Source organism: Typopeltis vanoorti, chromosome 9, assembly GCF_054136105.1.
Source record: "Typopeltis vanoorti isolate ZY-2024b chromosome 9, IOZ_Tvanoo_1.0, whole genome shotgun sequence".
Lineage (NCBI taxonomy): Eukaryota > Metazoa > Arthropoda > Arachnida > Uropygi > Thelyphonidae > Typopeltis > Typopeltis vanoorti.
This window is the reverse complement of record NC_143557.1, coordinates 21,066,123-21,091,399: the sequence shown is the minus strand read 5'-3', so window position 1 is coordinate 21,091,399 and position 25,277 is coordinate 21,066,123. Positions and strand designations below refer to the sequence as shown.

Here is a 25,277-nt window from a genome sequence, read left to right as displayed (position 1 = left end):
AGGCAATAGGGCCATTACTATCAGTTCTATGGAAAAAAAAAAAAAAAGAAACGGAATGCCTGCCAAACTATGTTAGCTCAATTCTTTGTTAAGAAGTAGAATAATAAATTTATGTTCTGAATATGTTTTCTTGGTTTTCCTTTAACTACCACCCTGAAACACCCTAATTCTTTTATTTAAAAAAAAAATGTCAAAAAAGAAATTTGAGGAACAAATTATACTTTTTCCTGTAGGTTATTATATTTGATTAGTGCATTCTTGATTAAATACCTGTCTTAAAGAATGCATTAGATGCATTAATCGAGCAATTACTGTATTTGCTGTCACTGTTAATCGAACTCAAATTGTTTACGTGTCATTCTTCACCAGTGATCAGCTTAAGCATGCTGTTGATATTTGTCGTAAGACAACAATCTGTTGTTGATCACTTCGCATTTAGCCACACACACACACGATCACACCTACTCTCATCCTGTTATCTCACATTATAACTACCATGCGGGATGCGCTTCATGAACTTATCACATTTCCATTGCATTATTGTTTTCAGTCACCTGATTCAAATATTTGTGATAAATATAACCAATGAAGGATTTATTATTCTGATACAGAAGCATTCAGTATCTATTACACATTAAATCCTGGTATCTTTTTTTTTTTTTTTGTGCTAACCCTGTATAAGAGAAGTAGTCATATTGCACTTGGCTTGCATTAAAATATTCATTTTCCTTTTTTGTCTGAACTGTAAAGCCTGAAATAGCTAGCCTTGAGCAAATTATCAGACATTGAGACTTTATTTTGAAAATAAAATAAAAAAATCTGCCAAAAACACTAACTAGTGTCATGTCTACAGATTGCTCATATTCACTCTCTTGCCAAAACTGTTGGCTGTAACTTTGTATATATAACTTTATATATATAACTTTATATATATATTTTATTACAGCACCATAATCATTATAATAGCAACATAAAAAAAAAACAATTGAGGTAATTTTTATGAATAAAAAAATTGTTTCTGTTGCTCATTGAAAAATAAACAAGTGGAAACTTGTTTACACTAAGTTGGTTCCATTTCTTCAATCACCCACAAACAAATCCCATCTCCTGGCTTCTTATTTTTCCTCCTGTTTCTGCATTGATAATTTTGGTAACTGTTGAAAGTTTTTCTGCTTGGTTATACTATAAATTAAAGATACCAAGAAATTATATTCTTGGTTTAATCCTTTATCCAAGTGTAAGCAAAGTTTCCACGTGAAGGAACTTCGCAACTGGGCAACTTGTATATAGAGGCTAATGACTTCACATCACTTGTCTTAGTATCCCATGTTGCAAAGCACATATCCTTATGGACATGTATAATGCTTGCTTTACACTTGGATAAAGGATTAAACCAAGAATATCACTTCTTGGCATCTTTAATTTATAGTAACTGTTCTCTCATTTCAATCACACAACATTCATTGCCCTTTTTATTTTTTGTCAGAATGAGATTAGAAGAAAGCTGTCCAAAGTGGATATCAATCTTCTGGTTCTGATGTAGTTCTCTGATTGTTCTTATTGTTTGCACTGCTGAGTTTCATTCATTTCGTATGGTGATTCAACGGTCATGTTGCCGTCGAATCACCATGCCGTACCTCCCCGTAAAAGGGGAGGTACGGCAATTCCTCAACCCCCCCCATTTTTATTCTGGCTCGGGATCGGCATAGCTGACAATTCAGACCTGAAGGGATTGTCTTAAGTATTTCTGACTATATCCTTGTGTGTTCACGGGGCTGGTTTGCCTGCTTGTGGGATGAAAACCCCAAATAAACTGGGGGAAAACCCTGCTGTCCATGCCCAAGACTGGCTAACTTGGCTATGGCTGAGGAAGATCCTTGAACTCCTCACGTCGAATTGAACCTAGGACACGCCTTCCCCAGGCATATGGTTGCGAAGCGCATAGCACTAGGCTAACCGCACAGACCTACTAAACTGCTGAGTTGATTTCTATTTTTGATTTTCTATTTTCTAGCATGTAGAAAAGGAATAACATTCCTTTGCTGTATCTTTTGTCAGAATGGCTTGATAGTTTCAGACCAAAATATTTGCAGTAATAAAATTATTTTTTTACTTGTGACAACAAGTTTCTAATAATGGCACCTGTTTATCCTCTTGTTACACTGTTTTCTATTCTGTAGCTTAGAAATTATTACATACTGAATTCATTCCTAAGGAAGGAGATAAATCATTACCATCAAATTATCTAAATTCTTTCAATTCAGTTCTTTTGTAAAGTAACAGAGAAAGTCATTAATAGTCACCTTCTATGCTACCCAGAAACCTCTCTTAATAAATAAATAGGTGGTGGATTCTGTCACTTTTGGTCAACAGGTGTTCTATTACTTATGTCATATCATATGCCTTTGGACAAATGCCAGGAACAGTTAGTGTGATCTTAATTGTCCTTGATATCTCTAAGGCAGTGGTGGCAAACCTTTTTATATGCGCATGCCAAAAATTCACAAATCGAGTTGCTGCTGACATGCCAGGTAGTTTTTAATAGGGGAAAAATTAATTTAATTAATTAAACAAATATAAAAGTACATTTAAATTAGTCATCAATCACTGGACTAATGAAATCTTGTAGCATATTGTAGTTTCCTCAGGCCATCATCATTAAATTAATTTGTTAATTTTCATTGACATATCACATTCTGATCGCCAAAAATTTATAATATTATTCAGTGTGAAATTGATTATTGTATTATTAAATTGATTTTAATGGTGTTGGTTTGAAGAAAAAAAAAGAGTAGCGAGAAAAATATTTATGCATTGTGACTCACCATAGAAGTCAGCTGAGCAAGGGAAACAGCAGAAGGATGTCAACTTATCAGCGAAACATTTACCATATTTACTCGAATATAACTTGCCCTCACATATAACTCGCACCCCTGATTTTACTTTTACTTTCAAAAGTTTTGCATATACCTCGCACACGAAAATGTTTAAACATGTTCACATCGAGGCGATAATAACTCGCTCCCCACGGTTAAAACACGCTCTCCAACAGCCATTATTCTACAGATGCAAGAAAAACAAGTGGTTTTATTGTATCCCTGAATAAGGTACAGAGGCTTTTGCAATCTGTGTAATATATTTCTCAACAAATAGTGCAATTAGAGACGGAATAAAAACGGTGCTAACTAATGAATCACATGTCCCCCTCTCACAGAAACTATGCTGAATAGACTCAAGCAAAACCATGTTGCACTGGAAACACAATATCTAACTAAAAACTATTGTCCAATTTTTTCAATTACATGAAACGTGTTTATTTTATTGCATTCTAAATTCTCAATGTCTTTATGACAGATCACAAAGGCTAACTTCAAATAAAATTCTATCACAAATTGAAACATGCCATATAAGAGTTCGCCTGCCAGCTCAAACGCAAACGAGCAGCAATAAAATTCAACCAAGGGTTGAAATTTTGTGTGATTGAACCCGCCGATAATGAGAAGTAGTTCTGCGAAATGATAAACGACACCCCATCGTGAATGTGTTAACACTAAGAAATATAGTGAATGTTATGACAGTTTCAGATGTTATGGAATTTGGTTGAAGAGAATTAGCATTTTAACTCAAAAATTGACGGTTGCATTTGTCTTTGGGTCGTGTGATCTTTTGATAATACCACACCAGTCATATGAACATCTTCATAGCTGCTCTCTCGTGTAAATCAAAATTTAACTTGTGTATTGTAACAATTAAAAAAAAAAAAAGCTTGAAAGCGTAGCGAGATATAAAAGGATATCGCCTGTAAATCATCGACTTGCCAGCAAAATTCTCGGACATGCCGCCTCTGGCACATATGCCATAGGTTCACTATCTAGGCTCTAAGGCATTAAGCTGGATTTAGCACAAAGATCTAGTAATTCCCCATTTCATGTCATGTCTGACTTCTGCAACTGAGTTGCTTGTTTTCACTCTAGTCACACATTGATTGTGTTGGTTAATGAATGGATGGATCTCTATGAAGCTCTGTAACTAATTCTAGGATTTTACGACTCCCACTTGTATCTATCAGTGACTTTTTCCTAGTTGACTAGAAATCTGGTTCCACAGTATTGCTAATAGTATTCTATGGTCTTCATTTGACAAACCTTGCATTTTCAGATTGGACACAGAAGAGAGCAGTTAAGTTGATTGATCTCTCACTCTCGAGTTCAGTCTACACTCTTTCACACTGGCATTCACTTTCAGCTGCTTGCATTTTCTACAGATATTTCCAGATGCTAACTTCTATGCATTCTGTGTTCCTTAGTACCTACGGCAGCTTAAGATAAATCCCAAGAATGCTTTCTACATTCATCTCTCCAGCTGCCTCTGCACTTTCCCAACACAGTCCCTCCATCATAGGTGCGAGTTTTAATGCACAAATAGGATCTGATGCTTCAGTAACTATAAAAAAAAGTACAATCTTTCAAATATCAAAATACCATACATGAGAATGGACACTAACTATATTGTGTAATATACTGTGCTCACTATTTTGTCAATTTACGAGGTAAATTTCTAGAGAAGTCCCTGTACTTGGCAACATCCAAACGGAACTAAATCAGAAATAGATTATAATTATTGCATGACACCTACAAGGAGTTGAAGACTTATTGAGGAGGGTACCCAATCTACAACTCACCGTGTCCACCCCTTAATCCACCAACTACACTGAACTGCCACTACCACCATAATCTACATCAATCTACATCTATTGACCACCACTAATTTAATTTAAATTTCTAATTTTAATCAATGGAAATTTATTTCTAAGAAATATCTACATCAGAACAATGGGATTTCATGTTTTATCATTTTCTCAAATTTAAAATTTATTTTGAGCACACGACATTATTTTAACATTTCAGATTTAAATTTGGTCATAAACCTTTGGATCTCTGTTTCTTTTCTGCTTCTTCCTGACATGCTAGTGTACACTGCTTAAAATAAAGTCAACGAACCTTCCCCATGGGCAAGGTGCATTGTGCCATGTAACAAGTGTTGTTTTTGTAGCTGGTATGAATTGGAGAAATATGATGTTCCCAAGTGATTGCAACTGTGTCTGAGTGAAGTTGCCCCAAGAAGGGAACTGTTAGAGTTCGAAAGAAATGTCATAGAATACCATGTCTGTTTGGCAAAGTGTTGACAAATTGGGTCATTCTAGGCCAATTTGTCAACATTGAGCCCTGAATATTAGTGATACTATATTGAGATAGAAGTGTGCAGAGTCAACTGCAAGTGTCCACACTCATTGAAGGTGGCCATGGGATCTATGAAGGATAATATGTATAAACTGCCATTCGTTGGCCAACACATTGAACACAAAGTTCTGGACATCGATTTGTGGTCCTGCCATGGATATCCATGTTGTGAGCCTTGATTCTAAATGATTTTGTGCAGATTCATGTTCTAGTCGATGTCCAGAACTTTGCATTCAGTGTTTTGGCCGACAAATGGCAGTTTATACATATTATCCTTCATATATCCCACAGCCACCTTCATCACTTGCAGCATCATCACTGAAGATGACGCTGAAAGCCCCACATTATCCAAACCAACATGCAGGGTCATCTTCAGTGATGCAAAGAGGAGCATGTTCAGTGAGACATAATCTTGGAAAGATGTGATATGGAGCAATGAATAGCTCTACACCCTCTACCAAAGAGATAGATGGTGTGCCAGATGCTAGGTGAATGTTTCTTACAGAGTGCATAACCCCAACTATGAAATTTGGACGTGGTGGTGGTGGTGTGATGGTATGGTCCTTCGTTTCCTGATATGGTCTCAATCCTCTGTTTGTGGTGCCATGAACATTGAACTCTGAGAGGTAGCTGGACAATTCAATACTTCCTGCTTTGTAGTGTTTCTTTGGAACTGATCATTGTCTCGTTCAACAAGACAACTCCCATTGTTATAAGGCTGCTGCTGTAATTGCATAGTTTGTGGATATGAATGTTACTACACTTTGACTGGCATCCACAGAGCTCCAATCACAACCCTATTAAACACCTGAGGGATGAACTTGAAACATCAGGTGAGGTCAAAGGATGTCTGTCCCACAATAGTCCAGGACCTCATTCCCTGCCAACATGAAGTATGGTCCAGAATGCCCATTGATTGCTATCATACGTTTGCATAAAGTATGCCCCATAGTATTGCTGCAGTCATCTCAGCGAAAGAAGGTCTTACATCTTGTTAAGGTTGCTGCCATGGCTGTTTGTTCCTTACACTATGGTGTCTATTGACATCTTTCCAAACAGTATATGTCATATTCATAGGCATGTTGTGTTATATGTAATTTGTAGTTCATGCATAAAATTATTTCACATTAGGCTTTCTGAAGTTGAATGATTAAGTTTACTTCTCAGTATTGGATAAGCGCAAGAAATCTATGTTCACAACTACAATATGTTATGCTGCTAGTTAGCAATAATCATGAATATAGGCACTTTTTTTTTTTTCGATTAGTTTTTGATTAGAAATGGCTTAAAGAATAAAGTGCATTTTATTAACTGCATAAAAATATTATAAACCAATGAAATTCTTTTACCAAGATGTGTCATTACTGGTTTCATATCTTTACAGAACCTACTCAAATATACCGCTATTTGCGAACCAGGCATTTGGTATCAGTAAGTGCATTTTTTTGTTTATTTTAATCTCTTAATATTCTGGAGTATTCATAAGTTTGACTATATGCATGTTGACATAGCATTAGTTTCAGAGTTATTCTATGAAGTTGATGAATTAAAATCATTCACTCTGTGTGCATTCTTTTCACTCCTCTTAGGCATTTCATTCCATGTGCTCACTACTCTCCATGCAAAAACCTGTTTCTCACTCATTGCTCTTCGGCTCTTCCTTTTGCTTGGTGCAACCTCCAGGGATGATCTTTGTTCTGCTTTTTGAAAATCTCTGTGTGGTAAGCCCTGTCAGTCACTTTCTTTTCCTATGTTACTAAATTGCTAATTACATTTCCTCACTTTTTTTCTCATAACCAGTACTTTAATTTCTCTTATCTTCTTTTTATCCATATAAAGATTTTACATTCACTTGAAATCCAAATGACTAGATCTAAGCATAGTCCAAATATGATCCAATCAAGGATCTGTACAATGGAATCCTCTATACCTTTTCTCTGTTATCACCATCTTTGTCGCGTTTACAGTTTGTTCCCTGAACTTCAACTCTCTCTCAGCCATCAGTCCTAATATACCTTATCTCTTCCTGTAACCAAGCAGTTCCTAATCTTTTTTTTTTTTTTTTTTGACACACACACACACGCCTTTCAACATATATTTATTACAAATCTCTTTAAATACAATATTTTTATCGTGCCTCCATTATGCTCGTATTAAATCAAGTAATAATTCCATCTTTATGTTTTTTATAAGCAATGTTGCCTAATAATGACATTAAGTACCAATATATATATATATAATAGTCTACGAGAATGAAAAAAAAATTAATGTGCAAAATATATCTACTTAACATTATATAATGCAAGGTGTTGATATCAAGGCATACACTGCTTGGAAAGAAGTCAACGGACACGATAGTGTTGAGGTACGAACAGCCATGGCGTTTACCTTAATAACATGTAGGACCTCCTTTCGCTATGATGACTACAACAGTCCTACTGAACATACTTTCCACAAGTGCATGATAGCCATCAGTGGGAATTTTGGACTATTCTTCCTGTAGGTGTCTAATGAGATCCTAGACTATTGTAGGGGTAGATGTCCATTGACCAGGCCCAGTGCTCCATTTCATCTCACATATATTCAGTAGGATTGAGTCAGTGCTCTGTGGAGCCCTGTCAAGGGTGGTGACATTCATGTCCACAAACTACGCACTTACAGCAGGAGCCATTATGACATAGTGCATTGTCATAATGGCTCTTGCTGTAACTGAAATGCTATAAAATAGGAAGCATTTTATTCTCCAGAATGTTCAGGTACCTCTCGGAGTTCAGTGTTCATGGTCCCACAAACGGGGGCCAAAGCAGGAAAAATAGAACCATACAATCACTTCACCACCTCCAAATTTCATAGTTGGGATTATGCACTCTGGTATGAGATGTGCTTAAGGGTCAAAGCTGTATAACTGAGAGGATGCGTCCACATTGCCTTTAAAGGAATGCGGAGAACCGACCAGGGCTTCTGACCCAAAGTCCAATCCTCACCTTCTCGTGGTGCATCCTGTTGGGTATCAACCTGGATACTGAACGAACGAGGATGAGCTGGCAATTTGTGATTTAGCCAACCAAATTGTAATTCTTATTGGCTTAAACCAAATTATAAAATGATGGTACAACATGACAAAATTTCATGCTGGCTGGAGCATCGCCTGGTTAAACAAGGCCCCTGTTGTTTTCACCAGGGAACCAGGGTGAACAGCGAAAAGTCAGCTACTGGAACAAATCTGAAAAACCACCCCAACTCAACATCACCAAAGTTAAAGATCGGTAATTTCAACATAAGAAGCCTGAATGGCAAAGAAATAGAGTTAGCTGAATAATTAGATAAGTACCAGATTGACATAATAGGGGTGACTGAAACAAAAAAGAGAAAAACTGGTGAGATCTTTCTGAGTATTTATTACTCAGAAAGATCTAATAAATACAAAATGTTATATTCAGGCAATGACAATCAAGGAAAAGAAGGAGTAGTCATTATATTCAACACTAAATACGAGGCTAATCTTCTTGAATGGCAGGCAGTCTCAAGTAGAGTGATGTGGGCAAATATCAGAATGGGGAACTGGACAATGAGAATTATTTGTGGCTATGGTCCCACAGAAGGTTCTTCTAAGGTAGAAGTGGAGGAATTTTTTAATGCTTTAGAGAAAGCATCTGACACAATGAAAAATTGTCAGACAAACAAAAATATATTGGGAAAATTTGGAGAAAAGAGCAAAGCTAATAATAATGCAATTATTTGTTGGATTTCTGCTCAGGACATGGACTGGTTATTACTAACACCATGTTCCAACAAAAAATTTGCACAAATTCACATGGAGAGAAGAGGCAAAAAATAAGAAAAGTCTCATTGACTATGTTATTGTTGATAGTGATGTTTTATCCCTGGTGCAGGACACCAGGGTGTACAGAGGATTTGAAATGAGAAGTGATCACTATTTAGTCTTGAGCAGGAGAAAATTGAATTTCATATTGAAAAGAATAACATGTAAGAAAGTTTTAAAGAGAATAAAAGTTGAGCAGCTCTCAGATGTGAACTGTAGACTAAAATACACAAAGATTATTGAAGAACAAATGAAAGAGTTTGTGAACAGGAACCAAACTTTAGAGATTCAGTGGCAAACCTTGATTGATTCAGCCAGAGAGGCATGTGGTGAGGTTGTCTGCAAGGATTGAAAAATAGAACTCCATGGTGGACACAGGAAGTTAAAGAGGCAGTGAAGGAAAAGAAGAAAGGATATCAAAAGTTCCTGACAAATAAGTCAGCTTGTACTCTTCGAGAATACAGAGACAAATATAAGAAAGCTAAACACTGTGTAAAACTAGCTAAACAAAAGTCATAGGAGGACTTTGGTAAGAACATAGAAAATAAATATCAAGAAGGTGGCAAAATATTTTGGAGGTTAAGGTTATTGCAGAAGCTTAGAAATGGAGGAAAGAGTACTGTAAAAGGAAATGATAAAGGTGACATGAAAACGGGAGAAAAAGATATCCATGAAGTATGGAGTAATTACTTCGAGAAATTGCTAAATTAAACAAGCAGTGATAGCACAGTGGTAAAAAACACTTAACAGGCATACAGTCAGGAATACATATCCATACTTGAAGTAGAAAAAGCCATCAAAGGCTTAGAAGTGGAAAGGCAGCAGGAGTAGATGACATTCGACCAGAAATGCTGAAGTATGGTGGTATAAAAGTCTTGCAGCAGCTGCACTGCATAGTTCAGAAGGCCTGGACTGATGGATGAATTCCTGATGATTGGAGTAGAGTTCTAATAGTACCCATTTATAAAAAGGGAAATAAAGTGAATGTGAGAATTACAGAGGTATTTCCCTACTGAGTGTTCCTGGTAAAATATATGCAAGTATAGTCTGGTTTGTTTTTGAACTAGATTTGGTTTAAATATAGAGTTAATTACACCTGTTATTTTTAAATATTTTGCAATTTTTAGGTTTATATCTTTTTCATTTTCATATGTGATCATACATCCTAGGTAGTTAAATGAATTCACCTGTTCTAAGATCTTGTTATCTATTACTGTTTTAGTTCTTGCTGGATCTTGTCCTTTAAAGGCCATAGTTTTTGATTTTTCTGTTGATATTATATCATACTATAATCTTTGGATATCTCATTTAGATCTAAAATAGCTTTCTGTATATATGCAAGTATACTTGTAAAACGGTCAGATCTTCACAATATGACAAATAGTGGAGAAATCATGGGATTTCTCCACTATCTCAAATAGAGATAACAAATACCTCTATTTGAGTTTTGTAGATCTGGAAAAGGCATATGATAAGGTGCCAAGAGAGAAGCTATTCAATATGCTACTGTTATATGGTGTCAATGGAGCATTATATCAAGCAATACTTAGACTTTATTTGAGTTGTAAGTCAGCAGTTAGAATTGAAGGACAGGAAGATGGTTTAATGTTAAATCTGGTGTGAGACAAGGATGTACATTATCCCCTCTGTTATTCATTATCTATATGGATCACATTATGAAGGAAAGTGGTATTAAACATGATATCAAAATTGGAGATGTTAATGTCAGCTCTTTGCTTCATGCGGATGATGTTATACTTATCAATAAATCCACTACGAGTCTGCAAGATTCCTTGACTAAATTGAATTACTGTTGTAATAGATATGGTATGAAGGTCAGCAATAAAAAGACAAAGACAATGAAAATAGGCAGAATCGTTGAAAATGTCAACTGCATTGTGAATGGAGAACCTGTGGAACAAGTAAAACATTTCATCTACTTAGGCACGATTTTTAGTGAAGATGGTAAATTAAATATGGAAATGAACAACAGAATCAATAACGCTGGTATAGTAGGAAGTCAATTGAATAAATTCATATGGAATAAGAGAGAGAAATTTGTCAGAACACTAAATTAGCTGTATACCAGACAGTGTTCAAACCAGTTTTAACTTATGGATCTGTGAGCTGGGTCAGAAGTAAAACACTTGACCAAAGACTAGAGACTGCAGATATGCGAGTCCTGAGAAAGATTATAGGTGTGAACAGATGGCATCAATGGCAATATCATATTAAAAATGAGGATACTAGGAAATAAATTGACATTGTCAACATCCAGGAATGCGTTGGCAGAGTTAATCTCAGGTGGTATGGTCACTTAAACAGAATGGGAGAGGAAAGATTAGCAAAACACGTGTTCTCTGCCAGGTTGGGAGGAAAACGACCCAGAGGAAGACCAAGATATAGGTGGATTGATACGGTACTAAGTGTCTTAGATGATAGAAATATAAGATCTGATAATGTTGGAGTCTTGACAAGTAACAGACTGATTTGGAGGAAAATTGTAGATAGGAAGTGAGTAATGATGTAAATTTTCATGTAGTACTATCATATCCTGTACACCGCTTGAGGATACATGGCAGGAATTTAATGATGATGGTATGAGACGTTCAATAGGCATCTGTTCGTTGGAGGGTGATTTGTCACTCCATAATGCAGCTTTCCAAGCTCCTCCCTGCACACACCCACTCTTTGCTCCACTGAAGACCGTGCTGCATGTTGGTTCGGGTAATAGGGTCACTTGCATATTGCAATCCTACTGTGGAAACCAATCTCATGAGCCTTGGTTCTTGATGTTTTTGTGCAGATTTGTGTTCCATTTGATGCCTGGAACTCCGCATTCAACGTATCACTGATGAATAGTGGTTTTTAGATATTATCCTTTGTAGCAGCCTATAGTCGCTTTCAGTGATTGTGGTAGGTTGTCCACTGCAGGTAGAACTTGAAGTTTACTCACTGCAATTCCTTCTTTTTGTCGATTTGGGATGGCCCATTTTGTAAACAATTTGCATCGGTTCCCTTATCACAGCCATTTTACTTGACAGAGTTGCACTAACTAGGGAGCATCGTATTCCTCCAATTTATACTGGCTGCAAACACATGACTCATTACATGGCAAGATGCACTTTGCCTGCAGGGAGTTTCCATTGACTTTTTTCCAAGCAGTGTAATTCAAGTGGCTTACTTAAGGGCCAAAGCCAAATAACTGGGAGGAGACCTCCACATCATCTTTAAGGAATGTTTATAAACTGACCTTTGCTTCTTACCTACACAAACACCAGCTACATCTAGTTGGAGTTTGTTCTGGTGGTTGATTTCACTGTTCCTCTGGTGGATACTTACTTACTTCCATTAATATGGAGTATTAATGGAAAGGAAATTGAACTTGCAGAATAACTGGAAAAGTACCATGTGGACATAATTGGCATTACTGAGGTGAAGATAAAAACTGGTGACTTCTTATTAAATAATAAGTATAGGATGTTATATTTGGGTAGTCGCAGGAATGAATAGCAATATCATTCAACATGAAACATAAACTTCTTGATTATAAGGCAGTTTCAAGTGATGTGGACATCCTTAAAAATGGGAAAGCTTATTTTTGGCTATGGTCCCACAGAAAGTTGTTCTAAGGAAAGATGAGGAAGTTTTTCAAGATATTAGAGCAGCCGGTTGATGTAAAGAAAATAAAAGTGGTATTTGTTGGAGATATAAACACTAGAGTTGTTTTGGGAAAAGAATAATAGCAGTAAATATCTGCTGGATTTCTGCATATGGACTTGTCATTACTAACACCATGTTTCAACGTAAAAATGTGCATAGCCCACATGGAGAGAAGTAAGAAATAAGAAAAGCCTCATTGATTATGCCATTGTTAATAGTGATATCTTTGTGCTGGTTCAGGATACAAGAGTGTGCAGAGGATTTGAAGTTGGAAGTGACCATCATCGTCTAAATTCGATAAATATGAATATCAATATCAAAGATAAATATGAAAAATAACGTATGTAAGGAAGCTTTTATAGGGAGTTTACCATGGAGTTTACTGGCAAACTCTGAAGAAAAGATCGTTTGATTCCAGTGAGGGTGGTATGTGGTGAAATTGTTTCTAATGGTAGAAAAATAAGAACACCATAGTGGTCAAGATGTTAAAGTAGTAGAAGAAAGAGAAAGTATACTTAAAGTTCCTAACAAATAAGTTGGCATATGCCATAAAAGAATACAGCAGGACATGTAAGGCAGGTAGCTAATCAAAAGGCATGGGAAGACTTCAGTATGAATATAGAAGTTAAATATCAATAAAGGGAAAAACATTCTGGATGCTATTGTAGAAGCTTAGAAATGAGGGAAGAATACTGAAAATGAATCAAAGATGATAAAGGTAGCATGAAATGTGAAGATAACATTATCTGAAATAATTGCCCTGAAAGGCTGTTAAATGAAACAAGCAGATAAAATAGTAGTAGAAAACTTTTAGGAAGTATGTAAACAGGAGTACATATGAATACTTGAAGAAGGAAAATACCATCAGAAATTTGATTTGTTTATAGTCAGCTGGAGTTGATATTTGACCAGAAATGCTCAAAAGGTATGAAAGTTTTGCAGTGGTCATACTGCATAATTCAGAGGACCTGGTCAGAAGGTCGAATTCCAGATAGCAGGAATAGTGCTTTCATAGTTCCCATCTATATATAAAAAAGGGAATAAAGTTGAACCTGAGAATTACAGAAGAATTTCTTTACTAAGTATTCCATGTAATATGCAAGCATACTTGAAAAGAAATTGAGAAAGATTATGGAAGAGAAACTTGGAGAACAAGATAGGTTCAGAAAATCAGATTTCACTTTATGATAAATAGTTCAGGCTACTGTCATCGCTTGTACACTATTCCTGAAGATTGAATTCTTCAGCTGTTGCTTGACACTTTTATATCAGTAGTATTCCATTCACTTCATTCTACGCTTCTTCTCGATTATGTTTAGCTGCATCATGCATTATTCTTTTTTGTATGGTCAGCCTCTTTTCAAGCTTTGTGAATTTGTGCCTTATTTCATTCTTTTCTGATATCACAATGGAGTGGTGTTTTGTTATGTCATTTGCTTAAAAAGATCTATGTTCATATCCCATTATGAAGGGAATTTTTAATAAATGTTGTACTGCTGGTCTTTTTCTTACTCCTAACAGTTTAGATCATTTTATGTAAACTGGAATAGTTTCAACACATTTGCTCCTTTAAATGGAAGATGTCAAGAAATTATGTTCTTGGTTTAATCCTTTATCCAAGTATAAGCAACTAGTTTGAGCTTGAAGTAACTTCATTAATGTGCAACTTGTATATAGAGGCTAATGCCTTCACATCACTTGCCTTAGTATCCTATAATGCAAAGCACATATTCTTGCAGACATGTATAATGCTTGCGTTGTGGGAGAATCACTACCCCAGACCTGTTTCGACCTTTATTGAGATCTCATCAGTGGGAGCCAGACCAAGAAGTGATGCCAAGGTTGAAGTAATGCAGAAGTCATATTTCCATATACAAGTAGCCAAATATGTCACGCCTTAAAATACTCTGGATTAGAAGAATGTTGAAAGTTTTCTCACTTCATATTTATTTATTTTGTATATCGCCCCCTTTCTTCCCTGTCCCTTAGGGTGGGTTGAGCCCTCCTAATGAGGGATTAAGTATGTATGTATTTTATGACGTTAGATCCATGTGTGTTCATGGGGTTGGTTCACCTGTTCTTAGGGATGAAAAACCCTCTACCTTCATATGAGGCTGGCTAACTCACCTTTAGTCGAAAGAGACCAGATAAGGGTTCCTCACATCATGGACAGAAATTGAATCCAGGTATTTCTGACCAAAGGGTTTCATCTGTACCGACTGAGCTATGGAGGCTCTTTCCACTTGGTTAAACTATAAATTAAAGATCCCAAGAAATTATATTCTTGATTTAATCCTTTATCCAAGTGTAAGCAAAAAAGTTTGTGCATGAAGGAACTTCACGACTGGGCAGCTTGTATATAGAGGCTAATGACTTCTCATCACTTGCCTTAGTATCCCATAATGCTATGCATTATGTGAGAGGTCACTACTCAGACCGCTTTCGACATTTATTGAGGTATCATCAGTGGAAGACAGACCTAGAAGTGATACCAATGTTGAAGTAATGCAGAAGTCATATTTCCATATACAGGTTTTTTTCAACATTTGCTCTTTGTATTGGACCCTTATAAATGATGTTTTTAAGTTGATCCATGTTTCACCTAATTGTATTCTTCTAAAATTGAAATCAATATGGGATTTTTGAGATTTGGTTTTCTCATATGTTATTAAATGTTGTTTACCCAGATTACATGTTATGTCCACATTAACTTGGCTTTTATGAGTGATTTATGCATTAGTGAGATATAAATTCTATCATCATAGTCTGTTGTGTGTCTGTTCATGTTCTCTATGTTCTCTGCTTGGTTGGTCTGCTTTGCAGATTCCACACAAGAGTTCCATTAGAGAAAATCTTACTAACCCCATATAAAAATTGTAAACTTACCTGAATTTAAAAGATCCTTATAAATGTTTTGCATGTCTTACATGAGATTTGACTCGGAACTTTCCACCACTACCATTTTCACTATGCATGTGCTTGTTATTATTATTAATAAAGGTGGTTCCAAGACTGCTGTTATAAATTACCGACCGATTAGCATATCAGGAATCATTGTCAAGGTCTTAGAGAAATTAGTCATGAAAAGAATACAGGATTGGATAGATGAAAATGGGATATTGTGTGGGGGACAACATGGTTTTGTGAAGGGTAGATCATGCCTCAGTAACTTGCTCACGTTCTATAACACAGTGACTGCTGAACTGGATAGGGGTAATGGGTTTACAGTGATACTACTGGACCTTGCCAAGGCCTTTGACAGGATACCACATGGAACCCTAATCAGTAAACTGGAGCAGATGGGGATAGATATAGGGTTGGTGAGATGGATAGGAGGGTGGTTGAAGGCGAGATATCAGAGAGTGGTTTATGCAGGAGTGGAGTCTAAAAGACGGCTTGTGACTAGTGGTGTGCTGCAGGGCTCTGTTCTTGGACCACTGCTTTTCAATTTGTTCATCAATGATATAGGAAAGGATTTGAGAGGAAGTGTTCACTTGTTTGCTGATGATGCAAAGTTGGGTAGAGCAATTGTGAGTGCACAGGATGTCAAAATGTTACAGGATGATTTGGATAGTTTGGAGGACTGGGCTAGGAAAAATGGATGTCAGTTTAATGTGGCAAAGTGTAAGGTTATGCACTTTGGGGTGAAAAGAATAGCAGCAGTATATCGCATTGGTGGAACCGTACTCCAGGAGATTGATGAGGCCAGGGATTTGGGAGTGTTGGTGGATAGGGAATTGAAGTTTAGGGGGCACATTGCAAAAGTGACTAAATCAGCTCATCAAATCACTTGGCTTCTGAAAAATACTTTAACATGCAGAGACAAACAAGTTGTTGTTCCTCTGTATCGAGCCTTGATAAGACCCGATCTGGACTACTGTGCCCAGTTATGGGCACCAGGGTTTTATCGTGATGGGGAGGAAGTGGAGAAGATCCAGAGACGAGTGACCAAGATGATAGCAGGTCTGTGGAATGAACCTTATGAGAATAGGTTGAAGATTTGTGGGTTGCAGAGATTGGACGATAGGCGAAGGAGGGTGATATGATTGAGACATTCAAATTACTGAAGGATTTCTATAAGATTGATCCAGACGATATTTTTGAAAATATGACTGTTGGTGGGAGGACTAGGGGCCATGCATGGAAGCTGGGCAAGAGCATGGTTGACAAGGGTGTTAGAGCTAGGTTTTTTACTTGGAGAGTGGTGAATGAGTGGAATAAGCTTCCAGAGTCTGTTGTGGGTGCTACGACTGTGAATGAGTTCAAGGCAAGGTATGATAGATACTGTGTCAATGTCGAATAGTTGTTCTTGACATGATGTTAGGGCCTCCCTCATTGAGTCTGTCGACTCCTTGGAGTTGCCTGGAACAATAATAATAATTAATTAATACCAGATCTCTAAGGAGTCGAGACTCGTGACTGGAGGCTAACAGTGTTACACACAAGCTTCAAACCATGCTTTAAACTAATTAAATTTATCTACATTCACTACAATGTCAGGCAATGTATTCTGCTGATCAGTAATTCTCCATACAAAGAATCTAATCCGTATGTTCAGCATACAGAGCAGGTTCTTTGTGAGATTGGCACACACACACCCTTCTTATATAGCTTTCAGGTATGTCCTGTTGTTCTACCCACTTCTCCCACTCCATGAAGACTTTCTTCTACATTAACCTTGTAACAACCTTTTACCAACTTAATTGTCTAAACCATATCCCCCTTCTCTTCTTCCTATTCACAACGCTTTGCAAACTGCATTCCCTCAATATGTCCTCATGTCCCACATTCCAAAGACCAATTACAACTTTAGTCAATGTTATCTGAACCATTTCCAGTATATCCTCATCATCATTAAAATACTTAAGGAATTGAACAACGTAGTTAAGGATATAAATTAAATTATACTTTAATAAATATTTTCCGATATTTCGGCAACGTCACGTTGCCATCTTCTAAAGGAACTTACAAAAAATGGCATGTGCATGTAGGCACTACAAACACAATAACTGGGAAGGAAGAGATGAAGCTATTGTTCTCCTAAAAGTCCTGATGGTGCCCTCTAGTGGGCTAAGTAGGTGTTCTTGGCTGTTGGGCTGAAAGTTTGCTGATGTAAGCCTCCCAAATTTGGGGCAGTCACATACAACCAAATTTGTTGAGGTTTGGAGAATTTCTTAGTGCTGAGGCTGATTCCATAAATAGTCTTTCGAATTTGTATTTGCTACGGTGTATTACTGTAGCTTCCTTCCACCGTATTCTGTGGCGTGTATCCAGAGCATGGTCTGCAAGACCAGAATGGCTGTACTTGGGAAACCGGATGTAGTCCTTTTGTTCAGAAATTCTGATATTTGCTGTCCTGCCTGTTTGGCCAAAGTAAGACAGTTTACAACTGCAAGGGACCTGGTATACACCAGGTAGGTCTAGGGGAAGCGGTTGGTCTTTAGTGGAGTGGATAAGGGATGCCAATTTTCTGTAAGGTTTGTAACAGGAGGTCAGGTCATGCTTTTTTTAAGATTTTGGTAATCTTTTCTGAGGTGCCTCGGATGTAGGGGGATGGTGATGGGTTTAGAGTAATCCTTGTTGTGGAGGGGGGGGGGAACGGGATCTGTAGTTTGTAGGTTCTAATATTTTTTGGACTTTTTTTGGGGGGGCGTAGCCATTGGCTGAGAAAGTGTTGAGGATGTGATTTAGTTCAGTGTTTAGGGCCAAGTCGTTTGAACAGATTAGTTTAGCCCTATTGTATAGTGTTTTCACTACTCCATATTGTTGTGAGGGGGATGGGGATTGTTGGTGAATGTATCTGCCTGTATGGGTGGGTTTTCTGTAAACTGAGAAAACCAAGGTTCCATTAGGCTGGTGGGTGACTAGTGTGTCTAGGAAAGGGAGGCTGTTTTTTTCCTCTTTTTCCAGAGTGAATTTGATTCTGGGATGTTGGTTGTTTAAGTGTGTTAAGAAGGAGAGAAGTGTTTCAGAGCCATGTGGCCAAATAACGAACACATCATCAACGTAGCGAAGCCATATGGTTGGTTTTTGTGGGGCAGAGGCTAAGGCTTTTTCTTCAAAGGTCTCCATAAAGAAATTGGCCAAGGGTGGAGAGAGTGGTGAACCCATGGCTGTCCCCTCTATTTGTTTGTAGAATTTTTCCTGTAAAACGAAATAGCATGAGTTCATTGTGAACTGAAATAAGGCTGAGATATTGGGAGAAAATTTAGGTTGGATTAGCTCTAAAGTTTCCTTGAGTGGGACATTTGTGAATAAAGGGGAGGCGTCTTATACGTATTATACTTTATTAAAGTATAATTTAATTTATATCCTTAACTACGTTGTTCAATTCCTTAAGTGTTTTAATAATGCATAACTAACGTATAAGCCTGTCTACGAGAATCAGCATCATCCACGGAGATACAATCGCACGGAAGGCCCGCCTATACGGTAAATTGAAGTTGAAACTGTCTAGACAATTAAATCATCTAACTTTCCTGAAACGCTGCCGGGATAATAAAGTAATCCTGAACTGTGTAAAATTCAAACACCGTTTTGTTTTAAAAAAAGCTCTTCGAATATATAACTGCGCCAGCTGCACGTTGCTACGCGAACAAATCACCGCCACGCGTTTTCTCTTAGCGGACATTAACGAAGCTATTCGTGCCGTCGAAGATGAGCTTTCGTGCACTTTAAACCACCAACTTTGGTCGATTTTACGTGATGTCTCATGTACCGCTGCCGACAAAGAATTTGAAGAAAAAAAAAATATGAGGCCCACAGATGAAAAAATTCGAAAAATTAAAAAAGAACTCTACCGTCCTTCCAAAACTTGCTAACAATACTGTAATCAACCTTTCTTCAGTCACCCTGAAACCTGAAGCAAACAACGTGCTGTCACATGGCCACAACTTCGCCATTGCTCCCAAAAAACTACCTAGTGAGGATATTATGATCCAGATCGAACACAGAATCTGCCACCTTCCACATCAAGTCGCCAACAGTGTAACACTGGATGTAGCTTGTGTCCTTTCCAAAGCAATCCCACCAAAAACCAACATATCCAACAAGGAATATAAAGCTCTACAGGAAATGAAGAATAATAAAGAAATAGTTATCACCAAAGCGGATAAGGGAAATGCAACTGTAGTCCTTAACCAAAAGGACTACACAGGTATGCTGAATGCTCTTCTATTAGATCGGGCTACTTACCTCCCCGTCAATTACAATCCCACTAACTCTCAAATTAGAAAACTTCACATACTCCTTAAGAGAGTCACTTCTTGGCCTGTAGAAGTTATCAACAGATTAAAGCCATTTAACTCTATACCCCCCCCCCCCATATTTACGGACTCCCAAAAATACATAAAAACAATGTGCCATTACGTCCCATATTGGATGGCATTGATTTCCCCCACATACAAATTAGCTAAACATTTGGCCAAAGAGCTCGCACACTAACTGGCAACACACCATCACACATAAAAACTCCACCCATTTCAAAGCCAGCATAGAAAACCTTACACTCCAACGTACTGACATAATGGTCAGCTTTGACGTCTCATCTTTATTCACAAATGTTCCACTCAAGGAAACTTTAGCGCTAATCTAAGCTAAATTTTCTCCCGATATCTCAACCTTATTTCAGTTCACAATGAACTCAGGCTATTTTGTTTGGCAGGGAAAATTCTACAAACAAATAGAGGGGACAGCCATGGGTTCACCACTCTTCCCACCCTTGGCCAATTTCTTTATGGAGACCTTTGAAGAAAAAGCTTTAGCTTCTGTCCCACAAAAACCAACCATATGGCTTCGCTACGTTGATGATGTGTTTGCTATTTGGCCACATGGCTCTGAAACACTTCTCTCCTTCTTAACACACTTAAACAACCAACATCCCAGAATCAAATTCACTCTGGAAAAAGAGGAAAAAAACAGCCTCCCTTTCCTACACACACTAGTCACCCGCCAGCCTAATGGAACCTTGGTTTTCTCAGTTTACAGAAAACCCACCCATACGGGCAGATACATTCACCCCCCCACACACACACACAACAATATGGAGTAGTGAAAACACTATACAATAGGGCTAAACTAATCTGTTCAAACAACTTGGCCCTAAACACTGAACTAAATCACATCCTCAACACTTTCTCAGCCAATGGCTACCCCCCCAAAAAAGTCCAAAAAATATTAGAACCTACAAACCACAGATCCCGTCCCCCCTTCCACAACAAGGATTACTCTAAATCCATCACCATCCCCTACATCCGAGGCACCTCAGAAAAGATTACCAAAATCTTAAAAAAAGCATGACCTGACCTCCTGTTACAAACCTTACAGAAAATTGGCATCCCTTATCCACTCTACTAAAGACCAACCGCTTCACCTAGACCTACCTAGTGTATACCAGGTCCCTTGCAGTTGTAAACTGTCTTACTTTGGCCAAACAGGCAGGACAGCAAATATCAGAATTTCTGAACACAAGCACTACATCCGGTTTCCCAAGTACAGCCATTCTGGTCTTGCAGACCATGCTCTGGATACACGCTACTGAATATGGTGGAAGAAAGCTACAGTTATACACTGTAGCAAATACAAATTCGAAAGACTATTTATGGAATCAGCCTCAGCCCTAAGAAATTATCCAAACCTCAACAAATTTGGTTGTATGCGACTGCCCCAAATTTGGGAGGCTTACATGAGCAGACCTTCAGCCCAACGGCCAAGAACACCTACTTAGCCCACTAGAGGGCACCATCAGGACTTTTAGGAGAACAATAGCTTCATTCCCAGTTACTGTGTTTGTAGTGCCTACGTGCATGTGCCTTTTTTGGTAAGTTCCTTTAGAAGATGGCAACGTGACGTTGCCGAAATATCGGAAAATATTTATTAAAGTATAATTTAATTTATATCCTTAACTACGTTATTCAATTCCTTAAGTGTTTTAATAATGCATAACCAACGTATAAGCCTATGTACGAGAATCCTCATCATCATGAAAACCAGGGAACTAAATTTGTGCACAATAATCCATTCAAAGCCTCATGCAATGGAACCAGAATCTCTGTTTCTATAAATAAGGTCCTCTGCATTATTGTCATAATTTGATGTGATAAATGTGACTTCTTAACTTCAGATCATTGTCCATCACCATTCCACAGTCTCTTATCTCTTTTACTTCTCCAAAAATTTCCCTGCCAAGTTTATACTTTGCATCCCATTATTGCCCACCAAATTTCAGTACCTTAAACTCTGCAACATTGAATTGACTCTTCCATACTATTGCCTACTCATATAATCTATACAAGTCCTCCTGTAAAGCCATATCTGCTTGATTCCTCATCACTCACTCTCTCCAGTTTTGCAAACAGTATACAAATTAAATTAGTGGTCTTAAAACTGATCCCTGCAGCACACCAGTAGTGACTTTCCTCTTTCAAGATAGTGCCTCTCCTCCTCCTCCTATACACAACTTGCTGATCCCTATCTGATTGTCAGTAACGTATCCAACTTACTAGCCTCTTAGCTAATCCTTTGCTTCAGTTTAGTGGCCAATTTAAATGACAATGTATCAAAAGGTTTTGCACAATCTGTATATGTATCTCCCTTGTCCAATACATTCCTCACCTTTCTATAGTACATAAGCAAGTTTGTAAAACACAACCTTCCTTTTTACCATAACCATTCTTCTTTTCACTTACCACATATTGAAAAAACTCGCAACTGCTTTTATACGTCTGATTGCGAATTTCTGCACATTCTGCACTTATGTTGTCCTTACCAACTGAGTCACTCTCCTGGACTGCCCTTTATACTCTTTGCACAACTGATTATTACCCATTATTCATCTTGTGCTGCCTCAAAAGTGCCTTCTTTTTCGAGATTCCATGCTAAATCTCCTCATTCATGCATTTTACACCTACCTTACTCAGCCTTTTGGCTTTCTAAATACATTTGCACTTCGATGCTGTTATGTATTTCTTTGTGAGTTCCCAAACAACATTCTTTCCCTTACTGCTCAACTCTTTGTTCTATGCTGTAGCCCCAAGCTGTCTCCTAAGCTTGTCATAATCTCCAGTCTTGTACTTCCATGTATATCCTTTCCTGTGTATAGCTAGCCACAATCCAGGTGATCACTTATCAGCTGCAGGAAAGTTCAAAACCCCACTCACATCCTCTGATGAAATGATGAAATCTAAATGTCTCAATCATGTCTCCGAGTGCCCTCTTTTACATGCTGTCTGAGATGGCTGTTTCTCAAGAACTCGAGAAATTTATTTTCCTTATTCCCAGATGCTATCGCTTCATTCCAATGTATACCACCGTAATTAAAATCACCCATAATAATTACCCTTCCTTTGTTCACCAGTCCAAGTTGTTTATACATTTCTTCATCACCACCCTCCACATTACCTGGCCTATAGCAACATCCAACTAAATATGCCTTACTGTCAACCTATACATTACACCACACTGCCTCATTACAATTGCCATTATTTCCTCTTTCATGTCTGTCTTATGTGGAGATAATTCTCCTGCTGTAATTTGCATCTCCTCCTCCCCTTCTTGTCCTTTCTGTCCTTGTTAAAAATGCTCTATTCTTTCATATCTATTACTATTAGGCTGTCACCTTCATTCAACCTTGTTTCACTTATTATTATTATTAGTGACTGCTCAATCACTTTAATTACCGCTTACCACATACATCTGCTCAGTCTCAACTTCCTCACTCATAATCTGATCTATTCCATTTCTATGTTGATCATCCAATACATACATTCACTACTACTTCCAACATCCACTCTTCCTGTGCCTCTCACATTCCTGATTTTGCTTCTCCTCTCACACTACTATTTCCGTTGCCAAGTGCTTCAATCTCTTCAGTACCACTGTCCTGATGTTTCACTTCATATTTGCTTTTGAACTCCTGCTTGCATGACACACTGCACTTATCTAGGAACAGTTTCTCCAGTTCACTTACTCCAGAGCTATTCAAATGGAATCAGTCATGTCTGTATAATACCATTTTTCTCTCAGATATATACCATACATCCACAAACTGCACTCACTTCTCCTCACACAGTTCTGCTAGCCATTCATGATTTTGGCTCTTCATCTCAACTCATCATTGTCATACTTCGGCAACACACTGTATATGCATTTCCCTTGTCCAACACATTCATCACCCTTCTATGCTACAAAGGCAAGTTGGTAAAATACAACCTCTGTTTTTACCATAATCATTCTTCTTCCTATATTTCCTGACATATCCCACTATACTGGTATCTTTTGCTCTCATCAATAACCTCCTGATATCCACCCTTACATTTTCCTTATGTCCACTTTAATCATTTGTCCCCACAAACACGAGTAATTCTCTTGTTTCCTCTTCATGTCCAAAGCGTGAATTATCTTGCTTATTCTTTCTCTTGGATTGCAGACCTTATGGACTCTCATTAACCAATCCTCCAGCAGTGGAATCTCCATATATTATTATGTCCACGGAGTCCAAAGACTCATCGAGGGAGGACACCTACCAGATGTACTAAGTTAAGTAGTGTACGTTATAAAAGTCCCTGGCAGACTACTGCTAAATTCTGGTTTGTGCTTGACCGGAGAACCTTTAGCAAGACCACAGGCAGTTATTGGACTCCTGTTATGAATACATTTTACCGATGGCACACTCAATCCACCAATTTCATTTTGAATAATTCTCTACTAATAATAACCCTACAGTAGCCACTGAGCTACTGAAGTCTCTTGACAATGCTAGAAAAGACAAATGGATTAAAACAATGAACAATTTTAATTTTACTCATTCCAGTCAAAAAGCTTGGTCCCTGATTAGGAAGCTTGACCCTAATACAAGGACTTCCGGTAAACTGCCCGCCATAGATCCGAAACACATTGCAAAGCAGATAGTCTCAATGACTAAATATCCTCAAGATAAAGTAGCTACAAGAGAGGTGAAACAAAAACTAAAAAATCTCAAAACAGATCTTCCACCATCATCACTATCTCAGGCTTTTACTTCCCAGGAACTTACCCAGGCAGTTAACTCATTGAGGACTGGGAAGGCAGCTGGACTTGATAACATCTACCCTGAATTCATTAAGAACTGTGGACCAAAAACTATTCAATGGCTTACTGCTATGTACAATAATATCCTGGAATCTGGCATACTTCCATCAATTTTTAAAAGATCTAAAATCATTGCTGTCTTAAAACCTGGCAAAAACCCTACAATTGCTTCCAACTACCATCCTATTGCCATGTTAAGTATCTGCCTGAAACTTCTCGAAAGAATGCTATACAACAGAATTTCTTCAAATATACATAACAGAACTCCACAGGAACAGGCTGGCTTCAAACCTAACAGAAGTTGTTGCGATCAAGTACTGGCCTTGACAACCTTTATAGAGAACAGTTATGAAAAACAATTGTAAACTATAGCAGTATTCGTGGACCTCTCTGCTGCCTATGACACAGTGTGGAGAGAGGGCCTTATCTTAAAATTCCTAGAAACTATCCCATCACCAAAACTAGCCAACCTAATTAACCAAATA

At 37.7% G+C, this 25,277-nt stretch overlaps 1 protein-coding gene across 3 annotated transcripts in view; it reads left to right on the top strand.

Moving 5' to 3' along the window:
- The window catches only part of Su(z)12 (Polycomb protein Su(z)12), a 498,478-nt gene that overhangs the window by 45,082 nt on the left and 428,119 nt on the right, over positions 1-25,277 (top strand). For all 3 annotated transcript variants that reach the window (XM_090397603.1, XM_090397604.1, XM_090397605.1), the window contains exon 2: positions 6,625-6,671. In XM_090397603.1, coding sequence (XP_090253729.1) covers positions 6,625-6,671 — 47 coding nt within the window. The remainder of the gene's footprint in view (positions 1-6,624; positions 6,672-25,277) is intronic.